General features: G+C 45.2%; 1 protein-coding gene across 1 annotated transcript in view; it reads left to right on the forward strand.

The window, feature by feature from the left end:
• The window catches only part of kalrna (kalirin RhoGEF kinase a), a 989478-nt gene that overhangs the window by 505318 nt on the left and 456762 nt on the right, over positions 1-27398 (forward strand). Inside the window, exons 11-12 of the mRNA XM_070875649.1 lie at positions 9430-9552; positions 19053-19244. Coding sequence (XP_070731750.1) covers positions 9430-9552; positions 19053-19244 — 315 coding nt within the window. The remainder of the gene's footprint in view (positions 1-9429; positions 9553-19052; positions 19245-27398) is intronic.

Raw genomic sequence — 27398 nt, forward strand, 5'->3', positions numbered from 1 at the left:
ATCAGCTTCAATACACTTAAAGGGAGCTATTCAAAAACATCTTAAAAAGAAAGAGCACAAGCAGTTTTCTTTGGAGTTAATTGAATGAGTAGGAGCAGGAAGTAGGCAGGTAATTACAGAGCTTGCAACTAGAGTATCTAATGGTGTATGGTTGGGTGTATCACTTAACAAGTAAAGCTGAATCTTATGCAGAATGTCATGTGTATTAAAACTAAGGATCAATTATAGTTCTATCTTTCCCTTTGAAAGTCTTTGTTCTCCCTGGAAGATAAGAAAGTTGTGGCACAACAAATTGAACAAGGGAATGACTGGCATGCAAAGATCTCTGTGTCGCACTGCCTGCCAGCCCCAGCCAGACCCGACATAGACATCCCCAACCCCCACGATCCACAGTCCCCACGTCCACGATCTCTCCACCGCACTACTTGCCAGACCCCGGCCCACCTTCCCCCCCATTCCCCAAGAGAGAACCTATATATTTAAATTTCAGATAACTTCAGAATTGCAAAGAAGAAACTAGGAGCTGCTGAGCTGGACTCAATTTTACTGAGTTTGTATAAGTCTCATTAAATTGCATAAGTTACGCAAATACTCTCAGTGGCTCTCAGCACAATAGCTTTCATCAGAGTCAACATTGTTTTCTTTATTTCAAAGCTTCGCAAAAGTATCTTAACCCTTACCCTGATGCAGGAGCGTCCAGACTCGAAAGGCAATTTCTCATTTACTGCTTGGTCAGCCTCTATCCTGCCACACGTCCACAATAATTTACTATTATATCTCATTTGTTGCAAAATAAGTCGGCCCTGAAGTTCCTGGGTCGCAGTGACATGAAAATGGCATGAAGTTCCAACTCACATGCCGTTGCTGGGTCCGAAGTGCTGCGCAGCAGACTTCTGCACAACGTCGTTGTCAGCAATGGCAAACCAGCATCACGAGAGAGGGAGGCCCGAGATTCCCACCACACTTCCTGTCCGTGTGAGAGGTGCCACGTTGTGTGGGCGGTGCCCTGGTTTCCAGTTCTCACTGCTCAGTGCTCTGATTTACTCGACTATGGCTTCAAAGGGACCATCAAGCAGTGGAAGTGGTACCAGGTGTATGCATGTGTCGTTTTCCATACAGCAAAGGTGGAATTGTTGAAGAAATTGGACATGGGTACATCGGTATGGGCCTTGTCTTGAGTTTTACAATGTTGGTTCGTCAACAGTGTATGATATTAAGCAGCAAAAGGATAAGATCCTTAAGTTTTTTGGCTGACTGTGAAAGTAAGAGAAGTATGGCCTCTCGTAAAACTGAGGGAAGGAAAAAGTATTGAATTAGAAAATGCTTTATTACAATGGTTTAGGCTTCGTCGGAATGATGGTGTTAGCGTTTCTGGCGAGGTGATAATGGTGCAAGCGAAAATATTCCACAAAGAATTTAACCTGCAGCATAAATGTGAATATTATCAAGGATGGCTGCATAAATTTAAAACCAGGCATGGTCTTATTCTACATTGTGTGCACGGTGAAAAAAGAAGTGCAGATCATGAAGCAGCAGCTAAGTTCATCGATGAATTTGCACAGTTAGTTGCAAAGGAGAAGTTATCCCCAGAGCAGGTATACAATGCCGATGAAACTGCTCTCTATTGGCATTGTCACCCTAGAAAAACCTTAGCAACAGATACTGAGGAGGCACCAACTGGAATGAATGACTTAAAGAACAGGGTAACTGTCCGTGGTTGCACCAATGCAGCAGGTACGCACAAGTGCAAGCTCATGGTCATAGGGAAAAGTGTGAAGCCAAGGGCGTTCAAAGGGGTGAAAATATTCCCATTGATATACCGTGGCAATAAGAAAGACTGGATAACCACTAAACTATGTCTCGAGTGGTTCCAGAAATATTTTGTACCGGAGGCTAGAGCCCATTGCACATCGGTTGGGCTGGATCCGAAGTGCAAAATTGTGCTGATTCTCGACAATTGCTCTGCCCACCCTAAAGCCGAACTGCTTGTCAAAGACAATGTGGTGGGACTGTATCCCCTAACTGTACCTCTCTTATTCAGCATTGTGATCAGGGAATCTTATGATCCTTGAAGTGCAAGTACCACTGCGAATTTATGTAAAGATCGCTACTGTTAGTTAATGCTGGGAAGTCCGTGAAAACATTCCAGAAAGATTTTAACATGAAGGATGTGATTTGGACAGAGTCTGGGAGAAATTAAGTCCATTTACTTTAAAAAATGGATGGCACAAGCTGTGGCCAGCCTTAATGTTTGAGGACAGTCCTGATGTGGATGGTGGGGCCAAGTTCACCGGATTTCGCACGTGTCAAGAGAAACAAGTTATTTGTGAATTGCTAAATTATGTCACCAGTGCAGGTATGTCCAACAACTCTGCAGTGCTTGATGTGACTAAGGATTTGGAAGAGGAAAATTTACAAGACTGGATGCACCAACTGTGAATCAACTTACTGATCAAGAGATTGTGCAAATGGTACAGCAGGGAGAAAATAAAGATGATGAAGCCAGAGATGATGAGGGTGAAGTTGAAGAAAGAATTTCTATCGATAAGTGCATTCAGATTGTCATGTATGTACATGCTGTTTGTAGCCACCAGATGGTGTCATTGCTGGAGGCCATTGAGCAGCACGCACATGGTGCTGCTCTGGTATAAAAGGCCAGCCATTTTGTGAGCCATGCACTTTGGGACTAAATAAAGCGGAGCCAAGGTTGTACCTTGCTTAGTTAAACAGTACTCAGTTTGAATCTTTATTGATACATAACATTTGGCGACGAGAATAAAAGAATCTTGTTTGCAAAATGAGCACGATTGGATTTTTAGAGTGATTCGTGGAGGGAGAAGATTGGGCAGACTTTGTGAGCCATTTGAACCAGTACTTCGTGGCCAACAAAATGAAGGGGGTCGACGATGCAGATCGGTGCCGGGCCGTGTTCCTCACTGTGTGCGGTTCAAAGATCTACGGTCTGATAAAGAATCTACTCATGCCGAGTGATCCAACAGAGAAAACGTACGAGGAGTTGTGTACATTGATATGGGAGCACCTCAAGCCAGATGATGGCATCATCATCTCGAGATACAGGTTTTATTCACACGTTCGATCGGAGGGCCAGAGCGTGGCGGAATTCGTTGCCGACCTGAGACGTCTAGCGGGGCCATGCAAGTTTGGGACGGTGTTGGCAGACATGCTGTGGGACGACTTTGTTATCGGTATCAACCACGAGGCGATCCTGCGCAAACTTCTGGCGATGGAGGAGTTGGATTTAAAAAGGACCATCCAGATCGCTCAATCATGTATGACGACGGACAGGAGTTTAAAGCAAATATCGGTGAAGAACCGAACCTCGGCAAGTTCTGTAAATGCGATTGATTTGGCGTTCAGCAGAGTGGCACATGGCAGGGCCTATCCGGCTGCGTTGGCGAATGATTCGGCGTTTGGCAGAGTGGCACATGGCAGGGCCAATCCAGCTGCGTTCGTGAAAGCTGTGGCTGCCCAAAGTCCGCCAGCGGGAATGTAGCCGACTTCTCCGTGTTGGCTTTGTGGGGGAAATCATCGGCACCAGCAGTGCCGATTTAAGGAATATAGTTGCAAAGGCTGTCTGAAAATGGGGCATCTCCAGCGCAAGTGTCCGCAGATGAGCAAGCGAGCTGCGACACACCACGTGGAGGATGAGAGTCAGACTAGCGTGGATCCGGATAGGCAATCCGAGATGCCAGAGGAGGAAGTGTATGGACTGTACTCTTTCATAACCAAGAGAAAACCAATTTTGATTAATGCGAAGTTTAACGGGATACCGGTATCGATCGAACTGGACACAGAGGCGAGTCAATCGACCATGAATGAGAGGGCATTTAATAAACTGTGGGTTACTAAGACTGTGAGGCCCAGGCTGAGCCCTGTTAACGCTAAGCTGCGTACGTACACCACAGAACTGATAAAGTGATTGGCAGTGCACAAATTAATGTGTCGTATAATGGTGCGGTTCATGAGTTACCGCTGTGGATTGTTCCAGGCAGTGACCCAACGCTGCTCGCAAGGAGCTGGTTGGAGAAAATCAGATGCGACTGGAACGACATAAAGGCGTTGTCATCGGAGGAAGATACATGTGCCCAAGTATTGAGCAAGTTCCCCTCGCTGTTCGAGCCGGGTATCGGCAACTTCACGGGAGCCAAGGTGCAGATCCACCTGGACTCAGATGCAAGACCCGTCCAACATAAAGCTCAGGCAGTGCTGTATATGATGAGGGAGAAGGTTGAAATTGAACTGGACAGACTCCGGCGTGAAGGGATCATATCACTGGTCGAATTTAATGAATGGGCCAGCCCCATTGTATCTGTGCTGAAAAGTGATGGCACAATCAGAATCTATGGAGACTACAAGGCTACGATCAACAGGGTTTCAAAACAAGATCAGTACCCGTTACCGAAGGCTGATGACTTGTTTGCGATGCTAGCCGGAGGGAAGTCGTTCACAAAACTGGACTTGACATCGGCTTATATGACGCAGGAGTTGGTTGAGACGCCGAAGAGACTTACGTGCGTTAACGTGCACAAAGGACTGTTTATTTACCACAGGTGCCCGTTTGGAATTCGCTCGGCTGCAGCAATATTCCAGAGGAATATGGAAAGTTTACTTAAGTCCATTCCCAGAACCATCGTGTTTCAAGATGACATCCTGATCACCGGTCGTGGAACATCTGAACAACCTGGAAGAGGTTCTACTGCGTTTGGATAGAGTGGGACTCGGACTTAAACGGTCGAAGTGTGTCTTCATGGCACTGGAGGTCGAATTCCTCGGGAGGAAAATCGCCGCTGATGGCATCAGACCTACTGACGTGAAAACCAAAGCCATCAAGAATGCACCTAAGCCGCAGAACGTGAAGGAGCTGCATTCGTTCCTTGATCTACGCAACTACTTTGGTAACTTCCTACCTAAATTGAGCACCTTACTTGTACCACTGCACATGCTATTGAGAAAAGGCAACAACTGGCATTGCAAGACAGAGCTTTCGAGAAAGCCACCAATCTGCTTTGCTCGAACAAGCTGCTGGTACATTATGACGCATGTAAAGGTTTAGTTTTGGCCTGTGATGCATCGTCATATGGAATTGGTTGCGTGTTACAACAAGCCAATGAGTCGGGGAAACTTCAACCTGTCGCGTATGCATCCAAAAGTTTGTCTAAAGCAGAAAGAGCCGACAGTATGGTATAAAAAGAAGCTTTAGCGTGTGTGTATGGTGTTAAAAAGATGCATCAATACCTGTTTGGTCTGAGGTTTGAATTAGAGACCGATCACAAGCCGCTCATTTCATTGGTTTCCGAGAGCAAAGGTATCAATACCAACGCTTCATCCCGCATCCAAAGGTGGGCACTGACATTACTTGCCTATGATTATGTCATTCGTCACAGACCTGGCACAGAGAATTGTACCGATGCTTTGAGCTGGTTGCTGTTGCCCACGTTGGAGGTGGAAATGCCACAATCGGCAGATTTAATGTTAATTATGAATGCTTTTGAGAGTGAAGGTACCCCAGTCACGGCTCAACAAATTAAGACCTGGACCAGCCTGGACCCGATATTATTAGTGGTAAAGGGTTGCATCCTCAAAGGGGATTGGTCTGCCATACCTAAGCAAATGTGCGAGGAGACCAAACCGTACGTTCGTCGCAAGGACGAACTGTCTATTCGAGCAGATTGCATATTGTGGGGCAATCGAGTTGTAATGCCTAAGAAAGGGAGAGAGAAGTTTGTGCGTGAGTTACACAGCACACATCGTGGTATAGTGATGATGAAGGCCATCGCCAGGTCCCACCTATGGTGGGCAGGAATTGATTCTAAGCTGGAAGCATGCGTGCATCAGTGCAACACCTGCATGCAGCTCAGCAAAGCACCAGCGGAATCGCCGCTGAATCTGTGGTCATGGCCCTCCAAAACTTGGTCCAGGATCCATGTAGATTTTGCAGGTCCCTTCCTGGGCAAAATGTTTTTAGTGGTGGTGGATGCTTATTTGAAGTGGATAGAATGCATAATCATGTCATCCAGTACATCCACGGCAACCATAGAGAATCTCAATGTCGTGTTCGCGACACATGGTCTACCTCACCAGTCAGGAGTTTCAGGAATTTGTAAAACTTAACGGCATAAAACATGTAAGGTCAGCACCGTTCAAGCCTGCATCCAACGGGCAAGCTGAACGTGCAGTACAAATTATCAAGCAAAGCATGAGGAGAGTAACCCAAGGGTTACTGCAGACCCGCTTGTCTTGTATACTGCTGAGTTACAGGACAAGTCCCCACACACTCACAGGGGTCTCGCCTGCTGAATTCATGATGAAAAGAGGTCTTAAGACCGATTTATCTCTTGTACACCCAGATTTAAGTAATCATGTTAATACAGAAGACAGAGTCAACAAGGGTACCACGATCGCGCAACTGTGTCACGCGAGATTTCTGTCAATGATCCTGTATATGTGTTGAATTATGGTCAGGGTCCCAAATGGATCGCTGGTGCAGTCATGGCCAAGGAAGGCATCAGAGTATTTGTTATTAAGCTCAAGAATGGGCAAATTTGCAGGAAACACATGGATCAAACAAAGCTGAGGCACACAGACAAGCCAGAGCAGTCGGACGAAGAAACCGTCGACGACCAACCAACCTACCAGCAGCCTTCAGTGGACTCGAGGGTCATCATTGAGCCCAGAATTTCCATCACGCACTTGTTCACTAAAAATGGACTTGCAATTCCTGACATGGCCACTGCCATCCCCAACAAGTCAGCCACCCAGCCACCAGCCACAACAGACTCCGCACATTCACCCAAGGCCGGAATTGAACTGAGACGGTCAACCCGGGAGCGTAAAGCACCGGACCATCTCAACCTGTGAAAGACTGTGATAAGATCTCAGAGGAGGGTATTGTCATGTATGTACATGCTGTTTGTAGCCACCAGATGGTGTCATTGTTGGAGGCCACTGAGCAGCACACACATGGTGCTGCTCTGGTACAAAAGGTCAGCCATTTTGTGAGTCATACACTTGGGACTAAATAAAGCAGAAGCAAGGTTGTACCTTGCTTAGTTAAACAGTACTCAATTTGAACCTTTATTGCATACATAACACAGATGGCCACAGATTTTATAACAGGACTGGAGCAAAGAGATCATGTATGTCTACATGATACACGACAAGCTCATTAAAGAAAGACCAAAATACATGAGGCAAGCTAAGCTGCAAGATTGGTTCGAAAAGACTACAGGTGCAGATGTCACCAAAGGCGAGACCCCAAATGTCACCACAGGCGAGACCTCAGATGTAACTGGGATGTAATTTGAGTTAGTTACCAGTTCTTCTTTTGTGGCTTGGTGTCAAATTTCTCTGTTTTATCTTATTGCACTGTTGTTGATCGCCCTGGGATGTTTTACAATGCTAAAGGCACTACAGAAATAAAAGTTATTTATTATTATTACTGTACTGTACAGGTACCCTGTAATATTATCATCACATCAGTAACACTTGGGACCTCGAATCACATCATTAATTAGCATCTGTTTTGGAGCTGGAGCAAGGCGGTGGGGTGGGGTGGGGTGAGGGGACTGCTGGCAGGCAGTGCGGCACAGTGATCGCCGGGTGCGGGGGGACGGTGGATTACGGGGTCAGGGACATCTGTATCGGGGCTGGCTGGCTTACTGGGGCTGGCAGGCAGCACGGCATAGAGATCACGGCAGGAAGGGGCAGCAGTGGATCGCGGGGGGAGGGGATATCGGGGCTGGCTGTATAGGTTCCCTTAATAACTAGTGGAGCAAAGCTTCTATGAGATCGAAAAGTGTTTATTTTACCCTATTTATCAAGTATTTACAGTAAATGAACTGCATATTTAATTGAGACAGAAACAGCTACCTGAATACTTTTGTGAGGACAAAATATTTAAAATGCTACGTTATTAAATGGTTGGGCTTGGCTTCAGTCAGACAACAAATCAAAGATACAGTACAGGTATTTCTCTTTTTATTGAAGGTTTTATGGTGGGTTTGAAATCTCAGTAAAATGGCTGGCGGCTGGCTGGCAGCTGGAAAAACGGTTTGTATAGCGTTGCTCCCCTTACAACAGGTGACCTCCCTTGTCCAGCAGAATCCCTTATCCGCCACAGGCACGGTCCCGAGGGTACTGGATAAGGGAGGACTAACCTGTACAATTAGCCTACCCATGATTACCAACGCCATGCAGTTCCTTCTTTGTCAACCTCCATTACTGAAAATATGTTGGACAACTCAAGCAAACCGTTTTTCTCTGTTTCTATCTATTCTTTTTACATGCCCTAGGTCTACCATCTCTATGCTACTAATGTCTGCACTGTCTCCATCTTTCTCCATGGTGACTGTAAAAAAAAAAAATAACATTTTTATCGAAGATACAGCTTGGTATTGGCTTTTCTGTCGCATAAGGGGTTAAAAGCCAACTTCACTTCACTATTGTTCAGTTTGTCTTTTGTTAGTTACTTGAAGGAGGAGCCAAACCATTCAATTGAAATACAAACATGCTGTGTGATGTGTTCAGATATGTGTCTGATTGACAGCTTTTAGAATTAAATAGACTGTTATTTAATTTCATGCGGCTGCAGGAGGCACTTATCAATCTTCCTCTTTTCAAATAAATACATTTTAAATTTTAAACTTTTGGTGAAATATTATCCAATTCGAACCTCTGAAGAGAATAAGCTCAGACAGACAGCTTTTGTAGTTAATGAGGAAAAGATTAATGAAACAACTATGTAAAAAGTAATTGCGGTGTAAATATTCGCACTATAGTTGCAAGCTATTTATTCTTTTCTACTGCATGACGAGTTAGTGATGCTTAAACCTATGGTAATTATATATATTATGTTTCAGCTATTTACTTTTTTAATACATTTGTTTGATATGTAATGGCTAAAATAAGGTCATGTGTTAATGATACTCTACCACCTCTCTCAGACAAGGAAGATCCCATAGAACCAGTATCTGAGGGCTTGCTACAATATTTTACCAGGGCAATTGGAAACACTCTCAAGGATTTAGAGAACAAAGGCTCACCTATGAGATTTGCCTGAAACATGAGACAAATGGTAAAAAACATGAAAATAGAGACACCAATCTCCAGATACTTTTCTTCCTTTTGTATAACGAACAATATAGTAGCTACTTGGTCGTCAAAACCGACAATTCGTTTCTCAAGGGATTCAGTTAGTTAGCGCTTCACACAAATCTTTATTCCAAATCATAAATTTTTTTCCCCAATTACATTTTTCTTGGTGAATTGATTAAAAAGTCCTGCTAATCAAAAAACATTAATACGTAAAAAAAGATTGCAGCATTTTCTGTCACTCTCACTATCTATTTCATTGATTTACTTCTGCTGGTTTCCCTGCTGGTGTATTTTATGAATTTTTTTTAATTACAGGTTTTAGACTGGATAGAAAACCATGGGGAAGCATTTCTAAGTAAGCACACTGGGGTCGGAAAGTCACTTCATAGAGCCCGTGCTCTCCAGAAGAGGCATGACGATTTTGAAGAAGTAGCTCAGGTAGGAATGATATCTCATCTCATATCTATTTTGACAAGTCTTAAATCATTAGTACTTAGCAAGACTTTACATTCTGTATGTTATCACTGATTAAAGGTCCTAATTCTCTTTTTAAAATTATGCAATATTTTGTGAAGGAAATGAACAGCAACATACACAGATCCAAGACTGTCGTCCAAATCTCTGTCTGCAATAGTCAGATAGCTCCCAAGTATTCAACACATCATGGGCCTACTGATTTTCAAATTTACTAAAATCATTTTGCAAGATGGAATGCATTTTCTTTATGTAATTAGATTTAATTACGTAAATATTCCTATGATTATTGGAGTCTTGTGCATTTCTGATAGCACTTCATTACTTTGATGGTACTCTGAAAAGGTTACTTTATTGAATTAAAGTTAATGTATTTTTTGGGGATATGCCCCCTGCTTTAATGTACTCTATATGCTGTTGCACATCAGAAGTCTTGGAGCCAATGTGGTTGATTTTGGTTTAACTGGCAGGAGGTGGGCAAGACAAGAGCATCAGCTGCCCGAAGGAGTTGGTGGGGGTACCTTGCCAATTTACAGGTTGCCTCTAATTATCCAGTGAAGCAAGCTGCCATCATCAAATGTGCTCCCGATTGGAAGGAAAGTGGGCACTGCAGCAGCTTGAAGGGGATATACATTTTTGTGGCTAAAGCAGAGAAGCAATACCGTGGAACTACAGAAGGGTATCTGGGGGCAAGAAGATTTCCAACAGGGTCCCGAGTTTTTCAGATCCAGCCACACACAGGCTGGTAGAGGAATTTGAGAATAGAAAGGAGGTCCACTTCCCCTTGGATGGCTGGCGGGTGCCAAGGCAAATTGGTGAACGGACATGGTGAGAGGTGACACAACATGTGAATAGCATTATCTTTAGGACTTGGCTATTGTGCAGAAAGAAATGTAATGATCTTATCAGGACTGCCAAGCCAAGAGTCTCCTTCACATCTCTCTCACTTTTTGTACAACTGTCATTTGCCTCAACACAGTCTATGCTTCCCCTCACTGTCTATAAGTCAGCAGGGAAGACTTCACACTCTCAAAAGTTGCTGCTCCCTTACAAGTACTTTGCTTACTTAGCCTTGCTGCTTCTTCCTGTTATCATGCACACTGTGTGGTAAGCTCATTCATACATGGTGAGGATTGAAAGCCTTTGGCCAGAACACACTTTAGTCCACTTCCACTCCCTGCATGTGAAGCCGGCACATAACAGGAGGGAGCCCACCATCACAGAAGGAGATCCCACCACATTGCTAACACTCACTCCTGTGGAAGAGACCACTATTGACATCAGAGGAAGGCATACAGCCGTTAACATCCGTATTAGCGAGCCTGGCACATGGCATAGTAAGATTTGTTAGCATCTTCCCTCCCTCTTAACTTTCTACTTAACACAGTTACACACTCCCTAACCTCCTGAACATTGCAGCCTGGCGTTCCATAGCAGTGCCAGTGATTTGCTAGTACTGGCCCTCTATATTCTGACCTTTGTCCCTGTCCCAGTTTTCTAAGTCAATGAGAAGGCTGATCTGTAAACCCTGATGGCAATGCATCATCAATCACTCTTAATCGGCAAGCACCAGCGCAGAAATGATCATTCGATGTAACTTCGATAGTGAATTTAAGGGGACTGCACTGAAGGATTCACTGAGCACAAGTGAGCTGGAGCAGATGGAGATGGTAAAGAAGGCCAAGGGAAGAGTTAACTATAGAGACAGCTCACTATAGATGAGGATAGAGATGCATACTTCAGGGGGACAGCATTAAAAAAAAAAATGATGATTTCTGTGCACCAGCAATTACTGAATGCATTGGACTGCCTACCAGGGAGCATCTAGGATGGGTTGGGTAGCAATTTGAAGTCCACTACTTGCTTGTATCGGATTACCATGCATTGTGTTGATGCTCTGCAGTCAACCATGGAGCGTGTGATCACCTCAATGGTCATTGCAGATGGACCCCATTACCCTTACCCTTGTCTGTGACACCAGTAATAGCATCTCACTGGGAATGTGAGGAACTGGGCTCAATCATTGCCGCCACCTTGGCTAGGGTGGGAGAGTGAATTGATATTCAGATCATTCTTCACTCAGATCACTGATCTCCTGGAGTCTGTTCTCCTGCAGGTTAGGAGGAGTGCTGAGCTGCAACCCAGTAGCAGGGACAGTCAACAGAAATCGGACATGATGCTATGAGGGCGATTTTTAACTCACTACTGCAGTAATAGGATGGTAGAAAGATGAAAACTGCAAAAAAAGGTCCTGCTTTCTTTGCCCCACAATGCAATTTTGCTGGGGCCTTTGAAATAGGTGGCCAGTGGTCCTGCCTGAAACAGGCAAGAACCATAGGAATATATTGAAATTTGGTTCCGATAATGAATTAAGGGCCCGGATACAATTTTAGTCATTCACTGTTATATATGAATAAAGAGTCTGACTGGATTCTGTGAGCTCAAAGTAAAGTGTGACAGTCTTTTATTGCAGGTCTCCAGAGTGTCTCACCAGCCTGTGAGGCCTCCTTAAGTACCTGTGTTCCCAAGGGATTGTGGGATCCCTTGGGACTCCAGGGGATGAGCCCTCTGGTGGCTGTACAAGGTGTTTGCTGGGCTGCCTGGTATGGTGAGTCCTGCTGGGCTGCTGCGGGTGATGGGTTCTGCTTCGTGGCCAACCGCGGTGTCGGTTACCACTGGTGTGTATGTTGGGGGGTCAAAGAAGGTCGGGTCCAAAGTGGGTTGCTCAGGATAGTCCGTAAATCTGAGTTTGATTTGGTCCATGTGTTTCCGGTGAATGAGTCCATTTGAAAGTTTGACCTGAAACACCCTACTCCCGTCTTTGGCTAGAATAGTGCCGGGAAGACAATTGTGTCCATAATTCAATATAAATACAGGATCATTGATTTCAATTTTGTGTGACACATTTGCACTATCATGATATGTACTTTGTTGAAGCCGTCTGCTCTCTACCTGTTCATGTAGACCAGGGTGAACTAACGAGAGCCTTGTCTTAAGTGCCCTTTTCATGAGCACTTCAGCAGGTGGGATCCCAGTGAGCGAGTGGAGTCTTGTGCGGTAGCTAAGCAGGACTCGGGATAGGCGAGTCTGCAGTGAGCCTTCAGTTACCCTCTTCATGCCCTGCTTCATAGTTTGCACTGCTCTCTCTGCCTGACCATTGGATGCTGGTTTGAACGGGGCAGATGTATCATGTTTGATCCCGTTACAGGTCATGAACTCTTTGAACTCGGCACTGGTAAAACATAGCCCGTTGTCGCTCACAAGGACATCAGGTAGTCCATGCTTGGCAAACATGGCTCTCAGGCTTTCAGTGGTGGCAGCGGACGTGCTTGCTGACATTATCTCACATTCAATCCATTTGGAGTACGCATCTACAAGCACAAGAAATATTTTACCCAATAACGGACCTGCATAGTCGACATGGACCCTGGACCATAGTTTGGAGGGCCAAGACTATAAACTTAGTGGCGCCTCCCTGGGTGCATTGCTTAACTGCGAGCATGTGTTACATCTGTGCACGCAGGACTCGTACGCCTGCATCGATACTGGGCCACCACACGTGGGATCTGGCTATCGCTTTCATCATTACGATGCCTGGGTGGGTACTGTGGAGGTCATTGATGAAAGTGTCTCTACCCTTCTTGGGGACCACTACCCAATTGCCCCACAGAAGGCAGTCTGCCTGTATAGACATTTCATCTTTGCGCCGCTGGTACGGCTTTATCTCGTCCTACATTTCCACTGGGACACTGGACCAGCTCCCGTGAAGTACACAATTCTTTACTCGGGACAGTATGGGGTCCTGGCTCGTCCAGGTTTTGATCTGCCGAGCAGTGACGGGTGATTGCTCACTCTCAAATGCTTCCATAACCACGACTAAATCTGCGGGCAATGGCAGCCTATTGAGAACATCGGCACAGTTTTCTGCACCTGACCTGTGGCGGATGGCATAGTTGTATGTGGACAACGTGAGCGCCCATCTCTGGATGCGGGCCAATGCATTCGTATTTATCCCCTTACACTCGAAAAACAGGGATATTAGTGGCTTATGGTCTGTTTCCATTTCAAATTTTAGCCCAAACAGATATTGATGCATTTTCTTTACCCCATAGACACAAGCGAACACTTCTTTTTCAATCATGCTGTAGGCTCTCTCAGCCTTAAACAGACTTCTGGATGCATAAGCAACCGGTTGCAATTTCCCAGATTCATTAGCTAGTTACAATACACACCCGACGCCATACGACGACGCATCACATGCTAGTACCAAACGCTTACATGGATCATACAACACAAGCAACTTGTTTGAGCATAACAATTTTCTCGCTTTTACAAAGGCATTTTCTTGGCTTTTGCCCCATACCTATTCGTCTCCTTTACGCAGTAAGGCGTGCAGTGGTTCTAACAGTGTGCTGAGACCCGGTAAGAAGTTACCAAAGTAATTCAGGAGTCCTAGAAACAACTGCAGCTCCGTCACGTTCTGTAGCCTCTGTGCATTCTCGATTGCCTCCGTCTTCGAATCGGTGGCCCTGATGCCGTCTGCCGCGATTCTTCTCCCCAGGAACTCCACTTCAGGCGCCAGGAAAACGCACTTTGAGCATTTCAACCTGAGCCCCACGTGGTTGAGTCGACTAAGAACCTCCTCCAGGTTCTGTCGATGCTTGACTGTGTTCCGACCTGTAACCAAGATGCCATTCTCGAAGACCACCGTGCACGGGACCGACTTCAGTAAGCTTTCCATGTTTCTCTGGAATATCGTCGCGGCTGATCGAATTCCAAACAGGCATCTGTTATAAATGAAGAGACCTTTGTGCGTGTTGATGCAGGTGCGGCCCTTCGATGATTCCTCCAGCTCCTGCGTCATGTAGGCCGAGGTCAAGTCCAGCTTCGTGAACGTCTTTCCTCCCGCCAGCATAGCAAAAAGGTCGTCAGCTTTTGGTAGTGTGTATTGATCCTGCAGGGAGAAACGATTGATAGTTACTTTGTAATCACCACAGATTCTGACGGTGCCGTCTCCCTTGAGGACTGGGACAATTGGACTGGCCCGCTCGTTGAATTCGATCAGCGAAATGTTGCCCTCTCATTGCAGCCTGTCCAGCTCGATCTCTACCCTTTCTCTCAACATGTACGGTACTGCTCTCGCCTTGTGATGGATGGGTTGTGCCTCCGGAATCAGGTGGATCTGCACTTTTGCTCCTTGGAACTTCCCGATGCCTGGTTCGAACAGCGAAGGGAACTTGTTTAAGACCTGGGCACATGAAGTGTCGTCAGCGGACGAGAGCGCTCGGACATTGTCCCAGTTGTGGCGTATCTTTCCCAGCCAGCTCCTGCCGAGCAGCGTGGGACCATCACCCGGTACCACTTATGCACCGTTCCTTTGTAGGAGACCTTTATAGTCGCACTGCCGATTACGGGAATCAGTTCCTTTGTGTAAGTTCTCAGTTTCGTGCGAATGGGAGTCACAAGACTGGCATTGAAGCCTTGCTGCATCACAATTTTTCGAAAGTCTTTTTGCTCATAATGGACTGGCTCGTGCCCATATCCAGCTCCATTGACAGCATTATCGGGGGACACTTTGTGGTAAATGTGTGCACCCCATATACCTCTGCCTCCTTGGTCTGAGGCTCTGGTTCGTCATGATCCGCCGTGGATCTGTCCTCCTCTGCAACATGGTGGTTTGCAGGGTAACAGGGTTTGCAGCTCGTCTGCACATACGTTGGAGGTGTCCCATTGTTACACAGCCCTTGCAAACGTACCCTTTGAATCAGCAGTGCCAACAAGGTGTTAATGGCCTTGCATTCATCACCCTTGATGGTGGACTCTGAGACATCTGCGGATGTGCAGCTGCAGGCAAGTGGGGCCTGCCCTGTACGTTGCGATTTGAAAACAACATCACTTTGTTCACAGTACTTGTAGCAGCACTCGTGTGCTGAGAGATTTGCTTCATATTGTCACTGGTGGCAATGAACGCCAGGGCTTATCGCTATGGCCTTACTCAAGGTTGGGGTCTCTACAGTCAAAAGTTTGCGAAGTATCACTTCACGGCAAATGCCAAGTACGAAAAAGTCTCTGAGCATGTGCTCCAAAATGTCCTTCAAATTCGCAATGTCCTGTAAGGCATCTTAGCTCGGCGACATAACTTGCCACTTCCTGGCCTTCAGACCTTTTGTAGGTGTAGAACCGGTACCTCACCATCAGAACGCTTTCCTTCGGGTTCAGATGCTCCCGGACCAGTGTGCACAAATCATCATATGATTTCTCTGTGGGTTTCGCTGGAGCAAGCAGATTTTTCATGAGGCCATACGTTGGTGCCCCGCAGACGGTGAGGAGAATCGCCCTTCATTTGGCAGCGTTCGCTTCTCCTTCCAGCTCGTTGGCCACGATGTATTGGTCGAGTCGCTCCACGAAGGTTTCCCAATCATCTCCCTCCGAAAATTTCTCCAGAGTGCCCACGATTCTCTGCATCGTTGGGTTTGTCATCTGTATCTCGTCGCCAGTTGTTGTATATGAATAAAGAGTCTGACTGGATACTGTGAGCTCAAAGTAAAGTGTGACCGTAGTCTTTTATTGCAGGTCTCCAGAGTGCCTCGCCAGCCTGTGAGGCCTCCTTAAGTACCTGTGCTCCCAAAGGATTGTGGGATCTCTTGGGACTCCAGGGGATGAGCTCTCTGGTGGCTGTACAAGGTATATACAAGGTTACATACATAACACACTGGATAGACCACACACTATTATTCCAAAAATTATTAAATGGTAAGTTTTTTGTGGGGCTCCTCTGAACCTCACAAAAATTGTCCCGGTCATTGTTGGTCACTCTGCAATGACACCGCCTCCCCAAAAAATGATCTGCAGAGGAGCTGCCAGATTCCACCCCCTTCCCCCCCTCCCCCGCCGACCGCCCCCCCCCCCCCCCATACCATCCCAACTGCCCAGCTGCCTATCACTGGCAGCTCACTGAATTTATTGTAATGAGACCCAATCACCAAAATTGTTAGGCCCTCCTGCTGGTGACATCCAGTCAGCAGTGTGATTGTTCTGCCCACTGCCTGCCCAATGTCCACCCAAATCAAAAATGCCTTCCTCCAATCTCTCACGATGTTAACACCTCTGCACCTTTGTGACCCCTGAACCAATTCCTTTCCTGGTGCCAGAAAGCAAGCTGAGCTAGAATGCCCTGGCAGACATGAGCTGTTGGAATCTGAAGCTGGGCAGGATTGAAACAAGCATCCTTATAAAGTCTCCCGAACACACAAAGTTAATAGAAATTCATGAGAACTTGCTGATAAAGTTTACAGATTTTATGCAACAATTACTTTTCAGTTACCCGTAATTCTAATATTGCTATTCAATATCCTTTGGGCTATACACAGATTGCAAATAATAGAAAATGTGAAGCTAGCCAAGAATCTTTATATATGTATTGGCACACATATGTTGGTGCATGCTGAAGTGCTCTGAGCTTTCCTAGTTGAGGTTAGATTATAATCCAGATTGCTTTTCAAAATATTATCAATTATCTGTAATATCAAATGTCAACACTGGTAAATGAAATCATAATAGTATTACATAGCCGGTGTGTGCTCCCTGAGGAATCATTGCTCTTAAAGCTTTAAGATGAAATTTTCTGTGACCCCATAGCTTGCCGACATCTTGCACACATCAGGTGACTTATCAGAAGCAGGCAGTGAACCTGCAATTTTGCAATAATTCGTTCACTGCATATGAAGGAAGCCCTGCCCGTGATTCAGGATCTCAAAAAATGTAAACGTTGCCATGTCTAGCAAATTATAAAAGAAAATGAAGAAAACACTAATTTGCCAAAAGTGCTGGGTGAAGTACTTTAGAAATACTAGTGGGCTCAAAATTGGCCAGGAGTTGCTCCGCTTTTTTTGGAGCAACTTGATTTTTCTGGAGTATCTTAAAAATCCACATTTTGCACATTCAATTTGTGCCAGTGTGAGGGAGTTAGTTAGGATTTTTTTTTGTTTCGTTTTTTTTTCAAAAGGGGGCGTTACCAGCCACCTATGCCCGTTTTGGCCATTTAAGCCACTTGTGGCCACTTGTGAAAACCCTTGCGGAGAGTTAAGAACTCAGCACAGGTAGGTACATTGGAGGCCAGCAGAACTTAATGACTTGACTAAAGAATGCGAAAAGGATCAAACCTCTATACAGGACATCATATGACAAACTGCACAAAGTTAATTTACTATATAACAGAAGCATTCATGGAAGCTTAAACTACAAAAATAAAAGAAGTAAAAGATAGTTGAATTAAATTGCCCTAATCTCACAACTAATTTAAACAACTATTTGTCTGCAATGCTTATACTGGGCCAAAATTGAGCCCATATTATCTGAATAAAGTCTATTTCAAAAAATAAGATATTCTCTCAGAGTTCCTCCGTCACTTATGTTCTTCTTTCACAATAGCACCAGGTAAATAGGCTTGACAAATGGTCACCACTATTTACAAGAGACAAAACATATTTACATACTTTTTTCGAAATATCCAAATAAAAAATAAAAGTAAGTAAGTCCTATCCTACCTTCATCTTTAGCCCAGGAAGGCAGCGGGCCGGTCTGTGCAGTCGGCCACTCGGTCTGGGATAGGGGCGGGACGCACCAGTAGCCGGTTTGATGATGATGATGTTGTTCGGGTTCCACGCTGCAGCACGCACACTGAGAGGCTGGGGGCAGGAGCTACTGCGCATGCGCACACACTACAACGCGCATGTGCAGACGTCCCGGCACTGTTATCAGTGCGGGATGCGAGCTCCACCTCCGACCCGACTGGCCACGCTGCGTGAAGACCCGGGAGAGGCGGGACAGCGTCCAAAGTGGGGACCGTTTTTTTTGGAGCACTTTTCCATGCAGGAAGTCGGCGCATCTCTGGTGAGTGCGCCGTAAAAAGGGGTGGGCCAATTTTGAGCCCCCTGAAAGAAGCCTTAAATTAAACCATTCTTGTGGACATTAATTTATTCTCGTAGTATGCTTGTATATTTGTATTAGACTGATTTATTTCTTAATATGAAAACTAGTCCTGAATGAGTAACATTATCTGATGGATCCAGAACTTGGTGCACTTGTTTGGCAAAAAATTCTGTGTTAAAGACAGATTGCCTGGGAAGGGGCTGGGAGAATCAAATCACGCGAATGGTAACTCTTGGAGATTCCAGGGATTTCATAGATAAGCATACACTTTCATATTAATGTACATGAAATTCTGGTGGTGTTGGGAGAATGTTGCATTTCAGAAGATTAAATACCGTTTGGTATCTACTGTTGACAGTTTAATCTGTACTGGCCATTCTGCCAGATGTCTTTCCCTTTTTCTAAAGGGAATGATTAATGTGATTTGTTTTAGGCTTAATAGATCATCTATGGGCGTATTGTAGAAACAGTAAACAGCCACAACAGCTTCCAGAATCTCAAATCCATTTCATTTTCTTCTCATTTTTAACTAGAATACCTACACCAATGCTGATAAACTGCTGGAGGCAGCCGAACAGCTGGCTCAGACTGGAGAATGCGACCCTGAAGAGATCTACAAAGCTGCACGGCACCTAGAAGTGCGGATTCAGGATTTTGTTCGAAGGGTGGAGCACAGGAAACTTCTGCTGGATATGTCAGTGTCATTTCACACACACACGAAAGAGGTAAGATAGAATGTTCCATTGTTTCGTGCCTGCACATTGTTGACATTCAATTTAGCGCTCAAATTACAGTAGAAAACTTTATAGGATAACTTTTACAACATTCTGCTCCTGGCACAAGCCTCACTCAGGCCTAGAATGTTTTCTAAAACTGGGATTGCAGGCCCATATTTTGGGGGAATTCAGTGACAACACATTTAGGCTGTGAGAAAGGGTGTGTTGTGAACCCAGCAAAGCATCATTAGAAACTACAAATTATTCAAATACTTGAATTTCATGTGTTCTATGTGGGTTCAACTCTGAGCACTGAGTTCACCCTTATGAAATGGGCATATGCATAAATCCTGTGACATTGCTTGTTCTACCTGGATTCTGAATAGATTATTGCTGCTGAACTTGATTGAAAACTTTGTTTTGCAATTAAAATTCTTATGTTGCCTTTTGACTCCTGCAGCATTTTGTGTATTTTCTTTCCTTTTTTCAATACTTCCCCACAGTACCCTTGGTTGCTGCTGAAATATTAATGCACCACATAAACTGGTAACGATCAGAATTCCTTTAAATAGTTCTGCATAGTTTAGATGAGGAAGATGATTTCTTGAAGGAAACAGCCTGCTGAAAACCATACCGATGATAAATAGATACGGCTAAAACTTTCAATGGGTGGATAATTTAAGAACTAACTGGAGTCCCCAAAACCGTAGAAAATACCTGACGCAAAGGCAATGGGGCAGTAGTTCATCCTATATCTTCCTTAGAGATAGAGCAAACATAAACCCTTTCCAGAGAGAAACAGGATAGAGTGTGAGTAAGATCTTGAAAGCTGCATTGGGCGAAGGTAAGTTTGGAGACATGAAGAGAGAAATACAATTAGGACCAGAGGTCTTATTAGACTCCAAAAAATGGAGGAGCCAACGGATTTGGCAGGGACAAAATTTGATGGTAGCCATAATGGTTGGATAGAAAGGAACAATACAGGGATCACCAGTCTAAGAGTGCTTATAATACTGGCTGCTGAGAAGCCTAATGCTCAGATGGTTGTTTCATCTTGGCTAAAGGAGAATCCTACAGCAGAAGTAATTCTACAGAAAGCTGAGGCAGTGAGGTTTACTGCCAGTGTACCATGATTTTCTGGTGCGAGGCAACATTGGGGACACCTAAATGGAGCAAAACGTGCAGCATAAGAAAGGAAAGAAAGACTTGCATTTATATAGCACCTTTCACGACCTCCGGACGTCTCAAAACGCTTTACAGCCAATGAAGTACTTTTGGAGTGTAGTCACTGTTGTAATGTGGGAAACATAAATATTGTTTGTATCTGCAACTTGAGATACATGTAATGGAAACATCGATTGAAATGTCAGCAAGGTTCATTGAGCACAACTAACCCGGGAGAAGAAGCTTGACGCCCAGGGTGAAAATTCCAGCAGTGCCATTGAACTGCTAAACTTGTAGCAGGACAGAAATTCCACCTGCTGCTTTGTCCTTGCCAAAGACCTGTCCCAAATACTGCAACAGTATTGTGGGATGTTGGAGGACTCTATGTCACTCCATGGGAGAGGGCCATATGCCAGCTAGGCTGAAGAATAAAACTGCTCCAAACTTCTTCTGTGCAGCTCTTTTGTAATCAGATACTCAGGAAAATCTCCCCAATGAACAGATCATGAATTCACAAGCATGCTCTGGAATACAAACTGCATGTATTATTTTACATATTTTGATTAAACTTCAGTTTGGCTCTAATATTCTGTGACCAGATCCCTTTCAAAGAATGTTATATCCATTGTATGTTAAAACTGATTGTTCTCAAGATTGTAATGGTAGTGTATCTGCAAATAGCATGTAATGTGACCAAGTGATTGCAGTGGGGAAGGGGTGGGCAGTGCTGTAACGTTGTGTGACACGTTCCAACCAGCAGCCACTAATGTAAAAATGACACTGCCCCTTCCACACACTGAGCAAGAGTTTGGCACTCACCAGTTACCCTACTGGGCAAAATTTTGGCTTCTTAAATCCCCCTCCCCAAGCGAGTTATCAGCCCTCAAGGCATCACCCATGGCTGGCTGTTTCATGCTATAATCCCTCTGTCTCCACTGAATTGAATTCCACTTCCTCTCCCCTCCCCTTTCCCTCCCTTCTCCTCTACATAGGGAGTGAGTGCCAGATGTAGTCTTCTGCTGCAGTATCTCCACTGGCAGCGAGGTGTAATAACAGTGTGACATGTTTACATAGGTCATTTCCAATATAAATGTGGGCACAGGAATTTATAATGCACCAAGTTGACAGTGCACACAGACATAAGTGTGATCTAACATAAAAACATAAGAAATAGGAGCAGGAGTAGGCCATTTGGCCCCTTGAGCCTGCTCCTCCATTCAATACAATCATAGCTGATCTGATCTTGGCCTCGACTCCACTTTTCTGCCTGCTCCCCATAACCCTTGACTCCCCTATCATTCAAAAATCTGTTTATCTCCACCTTAAATATATTCAATGACCCAGCCGCCACAGCTGTCTGGAGTAGAGAATTCCAAAGATTCACGATCCTCAGAGAGAAGAAATTCCTCCTCGTCTCCTTTTAAAATGTGCTTACAATACATACTATACGTCTATATCACAATGCACATTTAACAATAAATACTTGGGGATTCTGATCATTGATGATAGGAGGTCAGTTACTGAACAACTACAGATCGTGAATACATAAATATATATTTGAACTAATCTTGAATGAACCAGTCTATAGTTACCAGTTAAATAGTCCATAGTTTGCTGTTAAGCATTTGAAATATCAGAGCCGTGAAAACACAAGTAGATAAACTGCTCATAACTGCTCATAAAGTGCCATTATAGCATTTAACTGATTTTAGGTGATTCTGTGATTTCTTGACAATGTTGTTTTCACTCAAAAGAAGCTAGCAACAAGCAGAATGTTTTAGTGGCTTAATATTGCTTTACAGAGGAATTTCAACCCTGCATTAAATTGAGAAGGAATGCAGTTAAAAGACAGGGAAAGCATTATCAATGATAACAGAAACTTGCACTTAACGAGTACCTTTAATGCCACATGTTGTTATTTGTGAATTAATGCATTAAATCAAATAATAAATGCATTAATTCACAAATTCACAAATAACAACACTACTGCCAGTTCTGACTTTCCATTATCCCTTCAAAATGCAGATGGGACTTCCAAAAATGCCACTATGCTGATCCCAGATTAGCTGTTTTGGCATCCCTGCAGTTAGGATTATAGTTTCACTTTGTTTAATGTTTTAGTATTGAATGCATTTGTTCTGCTAATGATATTGGCTAACTGTTTTTGTCTCTTGCGTGGTTGAGCAAGCTGTGACATAACATTCATTGAATAACTGTTGATAACAGCTCTTTGTACTCAAGTTTGCCCTCTGTAGAGAATTACAAATGATGCAAGTATTTACCCAACATCATTACATTATGATGGCTGGTTTTAAAATGTGCAGAATTGCACAGAACCACAGCTTACTGATAACTGTAAAGTCAGGAATGGATTTAACAGGTTGGATCTCTTGTAGAGTAAAATTCACACTGCAACAGTGTCAATTTTCTATCTATCCTTTGCTTCAGTGAGCAAAGAACAATAACTTGTATTTATATAACGCCTCTTTCGTAGTAAAACATCCCAAGATGCTTCACAGGAGTGTTATCAAACAAAATTTGACACCGAGCCACATAAGGAGATATTAAGGTAGATGACCAAATGCATGGTTAAAGAGGTAGGTTTTAAGCAGCACCTTAAAGGAGGAGAGAGAGGCAGAGAGGTTTAGAGAGGGAATTCCAGAGCTTAGGGCCTCGGTAGCTGAAGGCACAGCCACCAATGGTGGAGTGATTAAAATAGGAGATGCGCAAGAGGCCAGAATTGGAGGAGCTGTAGAAGTTGCAACAGATGTCGGTATACTTTGTGCAAGTTTAGTATGAATATGTGGAATATGTCATCATGCACTTTCTCCAGTATGTGTTGTGTTATTAACAATAGTGGTAACTGGAACAGCTGGGAAGGGAGGAGAGCTGAAATAGTTGGGGGGATTTTAACCCCCAAAAATGTGGATGGGTGATTAAAGTGTTAAAAATCTGCAACCCGACCCCACCTCCATCCCGCCCACTTCCGCTTTTAATGGAGACGGGACAGGGAGGCAGGCAGCGAACTCGATCTCAGGAGGCAGGTTAGCACTTTAAATATGATAATAATGCTGAAAGCCTCGGATTTAATGAGTTTTGCAGGTTTAACTTTGGCCGGCTTGGTTTCCCGGGCCTCAGGAACCCCGGCAGTTGCAGCGAGGCGAGAACATCCTTGGGGAACATTTCTGGCTTCTGAATCTTCCTGGCCCCCCAAGATACCCCACCCCCCATACCATGCTCGCCCAGGATTGACCTTTGGGGATGTGGATTGGACCACTCCCTGGGGTCGAGGATTACCCCACCCCCCACCGGTGTCATGGATCAGACCACCCCCTGAGGTCGGGGACTGGACCCCCGCCGCCCTCCCCCACACCTCTCGGCCCCCCCCCTCCCCCCAGTGTCAGGGATCAGATCACCTCCTGGGTCATGGATTGGACCCCCTACGGGATCAGGGATCGGACATCACCCCCACCCCAGGATCTGACACACCCCCAGGGCCGTGGCTTGCACCTATCTGGGCTGCGGCTTCATCTCCAGCATTCCCTGCCTGACTGGAAGCCAGCCTGTTAATCAAGCTGACTCTTCCAGGCAGAGAAGCTGTCAGTGTCATCACACGCACGCTAAAACTTCAGAGCATGCGGGGACCTCACGGTTTCGCGTATGCCATGACCACGCCCACCCTGCCCCCTTCCCTGCTCCCAACGTGTCATAACATTAAAATTCCCCCCAGTGTGTCTCAGTCAACCTATAAATTAGTCAACGTGTTGTCAGACAGATTTTTGGAACTACAGATTAAATGCACCAACCCAGGCTCCCAACTGGAACCTAAAGGCAAGAGGTAGTTCTGATTTTCCCACTCTCGTTCTTTCCCACTGGGGAACAGAAGGTTCTACCCTAGGCTTTCCTTCCCCAAAATCTATTAAGCTAGAATATAGAATATAGAATTTTCAACCAATGATCTTAATCAATTGCCCCTTTTATCGACGGGAGATAGCGCCTCACGGGGCGCAAAATGTTTTTCGCTCGGGCGTGGTGCAAAAATTGCCCCACGCGGAATTGGGCGGGAGTTTTGGGGAGGCGCTGCAAGATAGCGCCCTGTTGGGCTGTGCACAGTAATGATGATGTCATCGCCTCCTTACTACCCCGGAAGTTAAATTGCCCGACGCAACCTACCTTAGCGCCTGCCGATAACAGCTTCAGCTGTCGAGTTGCAGTCGGGAACCGGATGGAGCAGCGCATCTTGGAAACTATTTTCTGTCGACCATTACTTTTTTCTGCTTTCCAACAGATAGGCAGAGTGGCTGGTGGACCGATAGCAGCGATTTTTACCTCAAAGAGTCTTCTGCCTCCTAACTTTTCCCCTGTATAACTCACGGCAATTTTGAAGTTAAAGTATTTCTGTCGCTTCCTGGGGCTGTGCTATAAAATAATGGGACTAAAGCCGGACAAGTCCCCTGGACCTGATGGCTTGCATCCTAGGGTCCTAAAAGAAGTGACTGCAGAGATAGTGGATGCATTGGTTGTAATCTACCAAAATTCCCTGGATTCTGAGGAGGTCCCAGCGGATTGGAAAACCGCAAATGTAAAGCCCCTATTTAAAAAAGGAGGCAGACAGAAAGCAGGAAACTATAGACCAGTTAGCCTAACATCTGTCGTTGGGAAAATGGTAGAGTCCATTATTAAGGAAGCAGTAGCAGGACATTTGGAAAAGCATAATTCAATCAAGCAGAGTCAGCATGGATTTATGAAAGGGAAATCATGTTTGACAATTTGCTGAAGTTTTTTGAGGATGTAACGAGTAGGGTGGATAAAGGGGAACCAGTGGATGTGGTGTACTTGGATTTCCAGAAGACATTCGATAAGGTGCCACATAAAAGGTTACTATACAAGATAAAAGTTCACGGGGTTGGGGTAATATATTAGCATGGATTGAGGATTGGCTAACTAACAGAAAACAGAGATTCGGGATAAATGGTTCATTTTCCGGTTGGCAAACAGTAACTAGTGGGGTGCCACAAGGATCGGTGCTGGGGCCTCAACTATTTCCAGTCTATATTAATGACTTGGAAGAAGGAACTGATTGTGATGTAGCCAGGTTTGCAGATCATAAAAAGATGGGTGGGAAAGCAAATTGTGAGGAAGACACAAGAAATCTGCAAAGGGATATAGACAGGCTAAGTGAGTGGGCAAAAATTTGGCAGATGGAGTATAATGTGGGAAAATGTGAGGTTATCCACTTTGGCAGAAAACATAGAAAAGCAAATTATAATTTAAATGGAGAAAAATTGCAAAGTGCTGCAGTATGCAGGTACAGCAAGTAATCAGGAAGGCAAATGAAATGCTGGTCTTTATTGCAAGGGGGATAGAGTATAAAAATAGAGTAGTCTTGCTACAACTGTACAGGGTATTGGTGAGGCCACATCTAGAGTAATACATGCAGTTTTGGTCTCCGTATTTAAAAAAGGATGTACTTGCATTGGAGGCTGTTCAGAGACGTTCACTAGGTAGATTCTGGAGATGAAGGAGTTGACTTATGAAGATAGGTTGAGTAGGTTGGATCTATATTCTTTGGCGTTCAGAAGAATGAGAGGTGATCTTATCGAAATATATAAGATTATGAGAAGGCTGGACAAGATGGATGCAGAGAGCATATTTCCACTCATAGGGGAAATGAAAACTAGGGGACATAGTCTCAGAATAAGAGGGCGCCCATTTAAAAATGAGATGAGGAGGAATTTCTTCTCGCAGAGGTTTGTAAATCTATGGAATGCTCTGCCCCAAAGTGCTGTGGAGGCTGGGTCATTGAATATATTTAAGGCGGAGATAGTCAGATTTTTCAGCGATAAGGGAATAAAGGGTTATGGGGAGCGGGCAGGGAAGTGGAACTGAGTCCATGATCAGATCGGCCATGATCTAATTGAATGGTGGAGCAGGCTCAAGGGGCCAAATGGCCTGATCCTGCTCCTATTTCTTGTATTCTTGTGGAACATGGCCTGCTGTTCCGACATCACCGTCAGAGGATGCTTAGACGAAGACAAAGGCGGCGCCAATTACAGAGAGAAAGGCACAAAAAGAGGGAGCACCACAGGGAGAGGCAAAGGGAGAGACACTGGAAGAGTGACAGGGAGAGGGACGGGGAGAGGGACGGGGAGAGGGACAGGGAGAGGCACGGGGAGAGGGAGTGGGAGAGGGAGAGGGAGAGGGACGGGGAGAGAGATGGGAAGAAGGATGGGGAGAGGCAAGGAGAGGGAGAGGGACGGGGAGAGGGAGAGGGAGCGGGAGAGGGAGAGGGACGGGGAGAGGGAGAGTGAGAGGGACAAGGAGAGGGAGAGGGACAAGGAGAGGGAGAGGGACAAGGAGAGGGAGAGGGACAGGGAGAGGGACGAGGAGAGGGAGAGGGATGGGGAGAGGGAGAGGGATGGGGAGAGGGGGACAGGGAGAGACAGAGGAAGAGGCATCAGTAAAGGCAAAGGGAGTGGTACAGACAAAGATAGGCAGCAGGACATCGAGAACCAGAGGCAGCAGAACAGGGAGAAGCACAGCAACATGTTGCCAGAGGAAGAAGGTGCCACAGGGCTGGCAACAGGAGGCCTTACTCTCCCCGGGTATTCCCGCAGTGACTACATCAGTGTCACTGAGGAACAGTGTGCGCTAAGGCTGAGTTTCTGCAAGAATGTGGTCACAGAGCTCTGCCATCTGCTGCAACCAGACCTCAAGCCTCAGACCAGGGTGATGACGGCTCTCTCAGTGGCAGTCAAGGTCACCATGTCGCTCAATTTCTATGCCAATGGATATTTCCAAGGAGCAACAGGAGACGTTTTCACAAAAGAGAGGGGCGATGCAATGAGGGAGGAGGAGTGTGAAATATTGGATGAGATAAATATAGTGAGAGAGGAAGTATTAAGGGGCTTAACAGCTTTGAAAGTGGATAAATCCCCAGGTCCGGATGAAATGTATCCCAGGCATTTAAGAGAAGCAAAAGATGAAATAGCAGAGGCT

Source organism: Pristiophorus japonicus, chromosome 3, assembly GCF_044704955.1.
Source record: "Pristiophorus japonicus isolate sPriJap1 chromosome 3, sPriJap1.hap1, whole genome shotgun sequence".
Taxonomy (NCBI): domain Eukaryota; kingdom Metazoa; phylum Chordata; class Chondrichthyes; family Pristiophoridae; genus Pristiophorus; species Pristiophorus japonicus.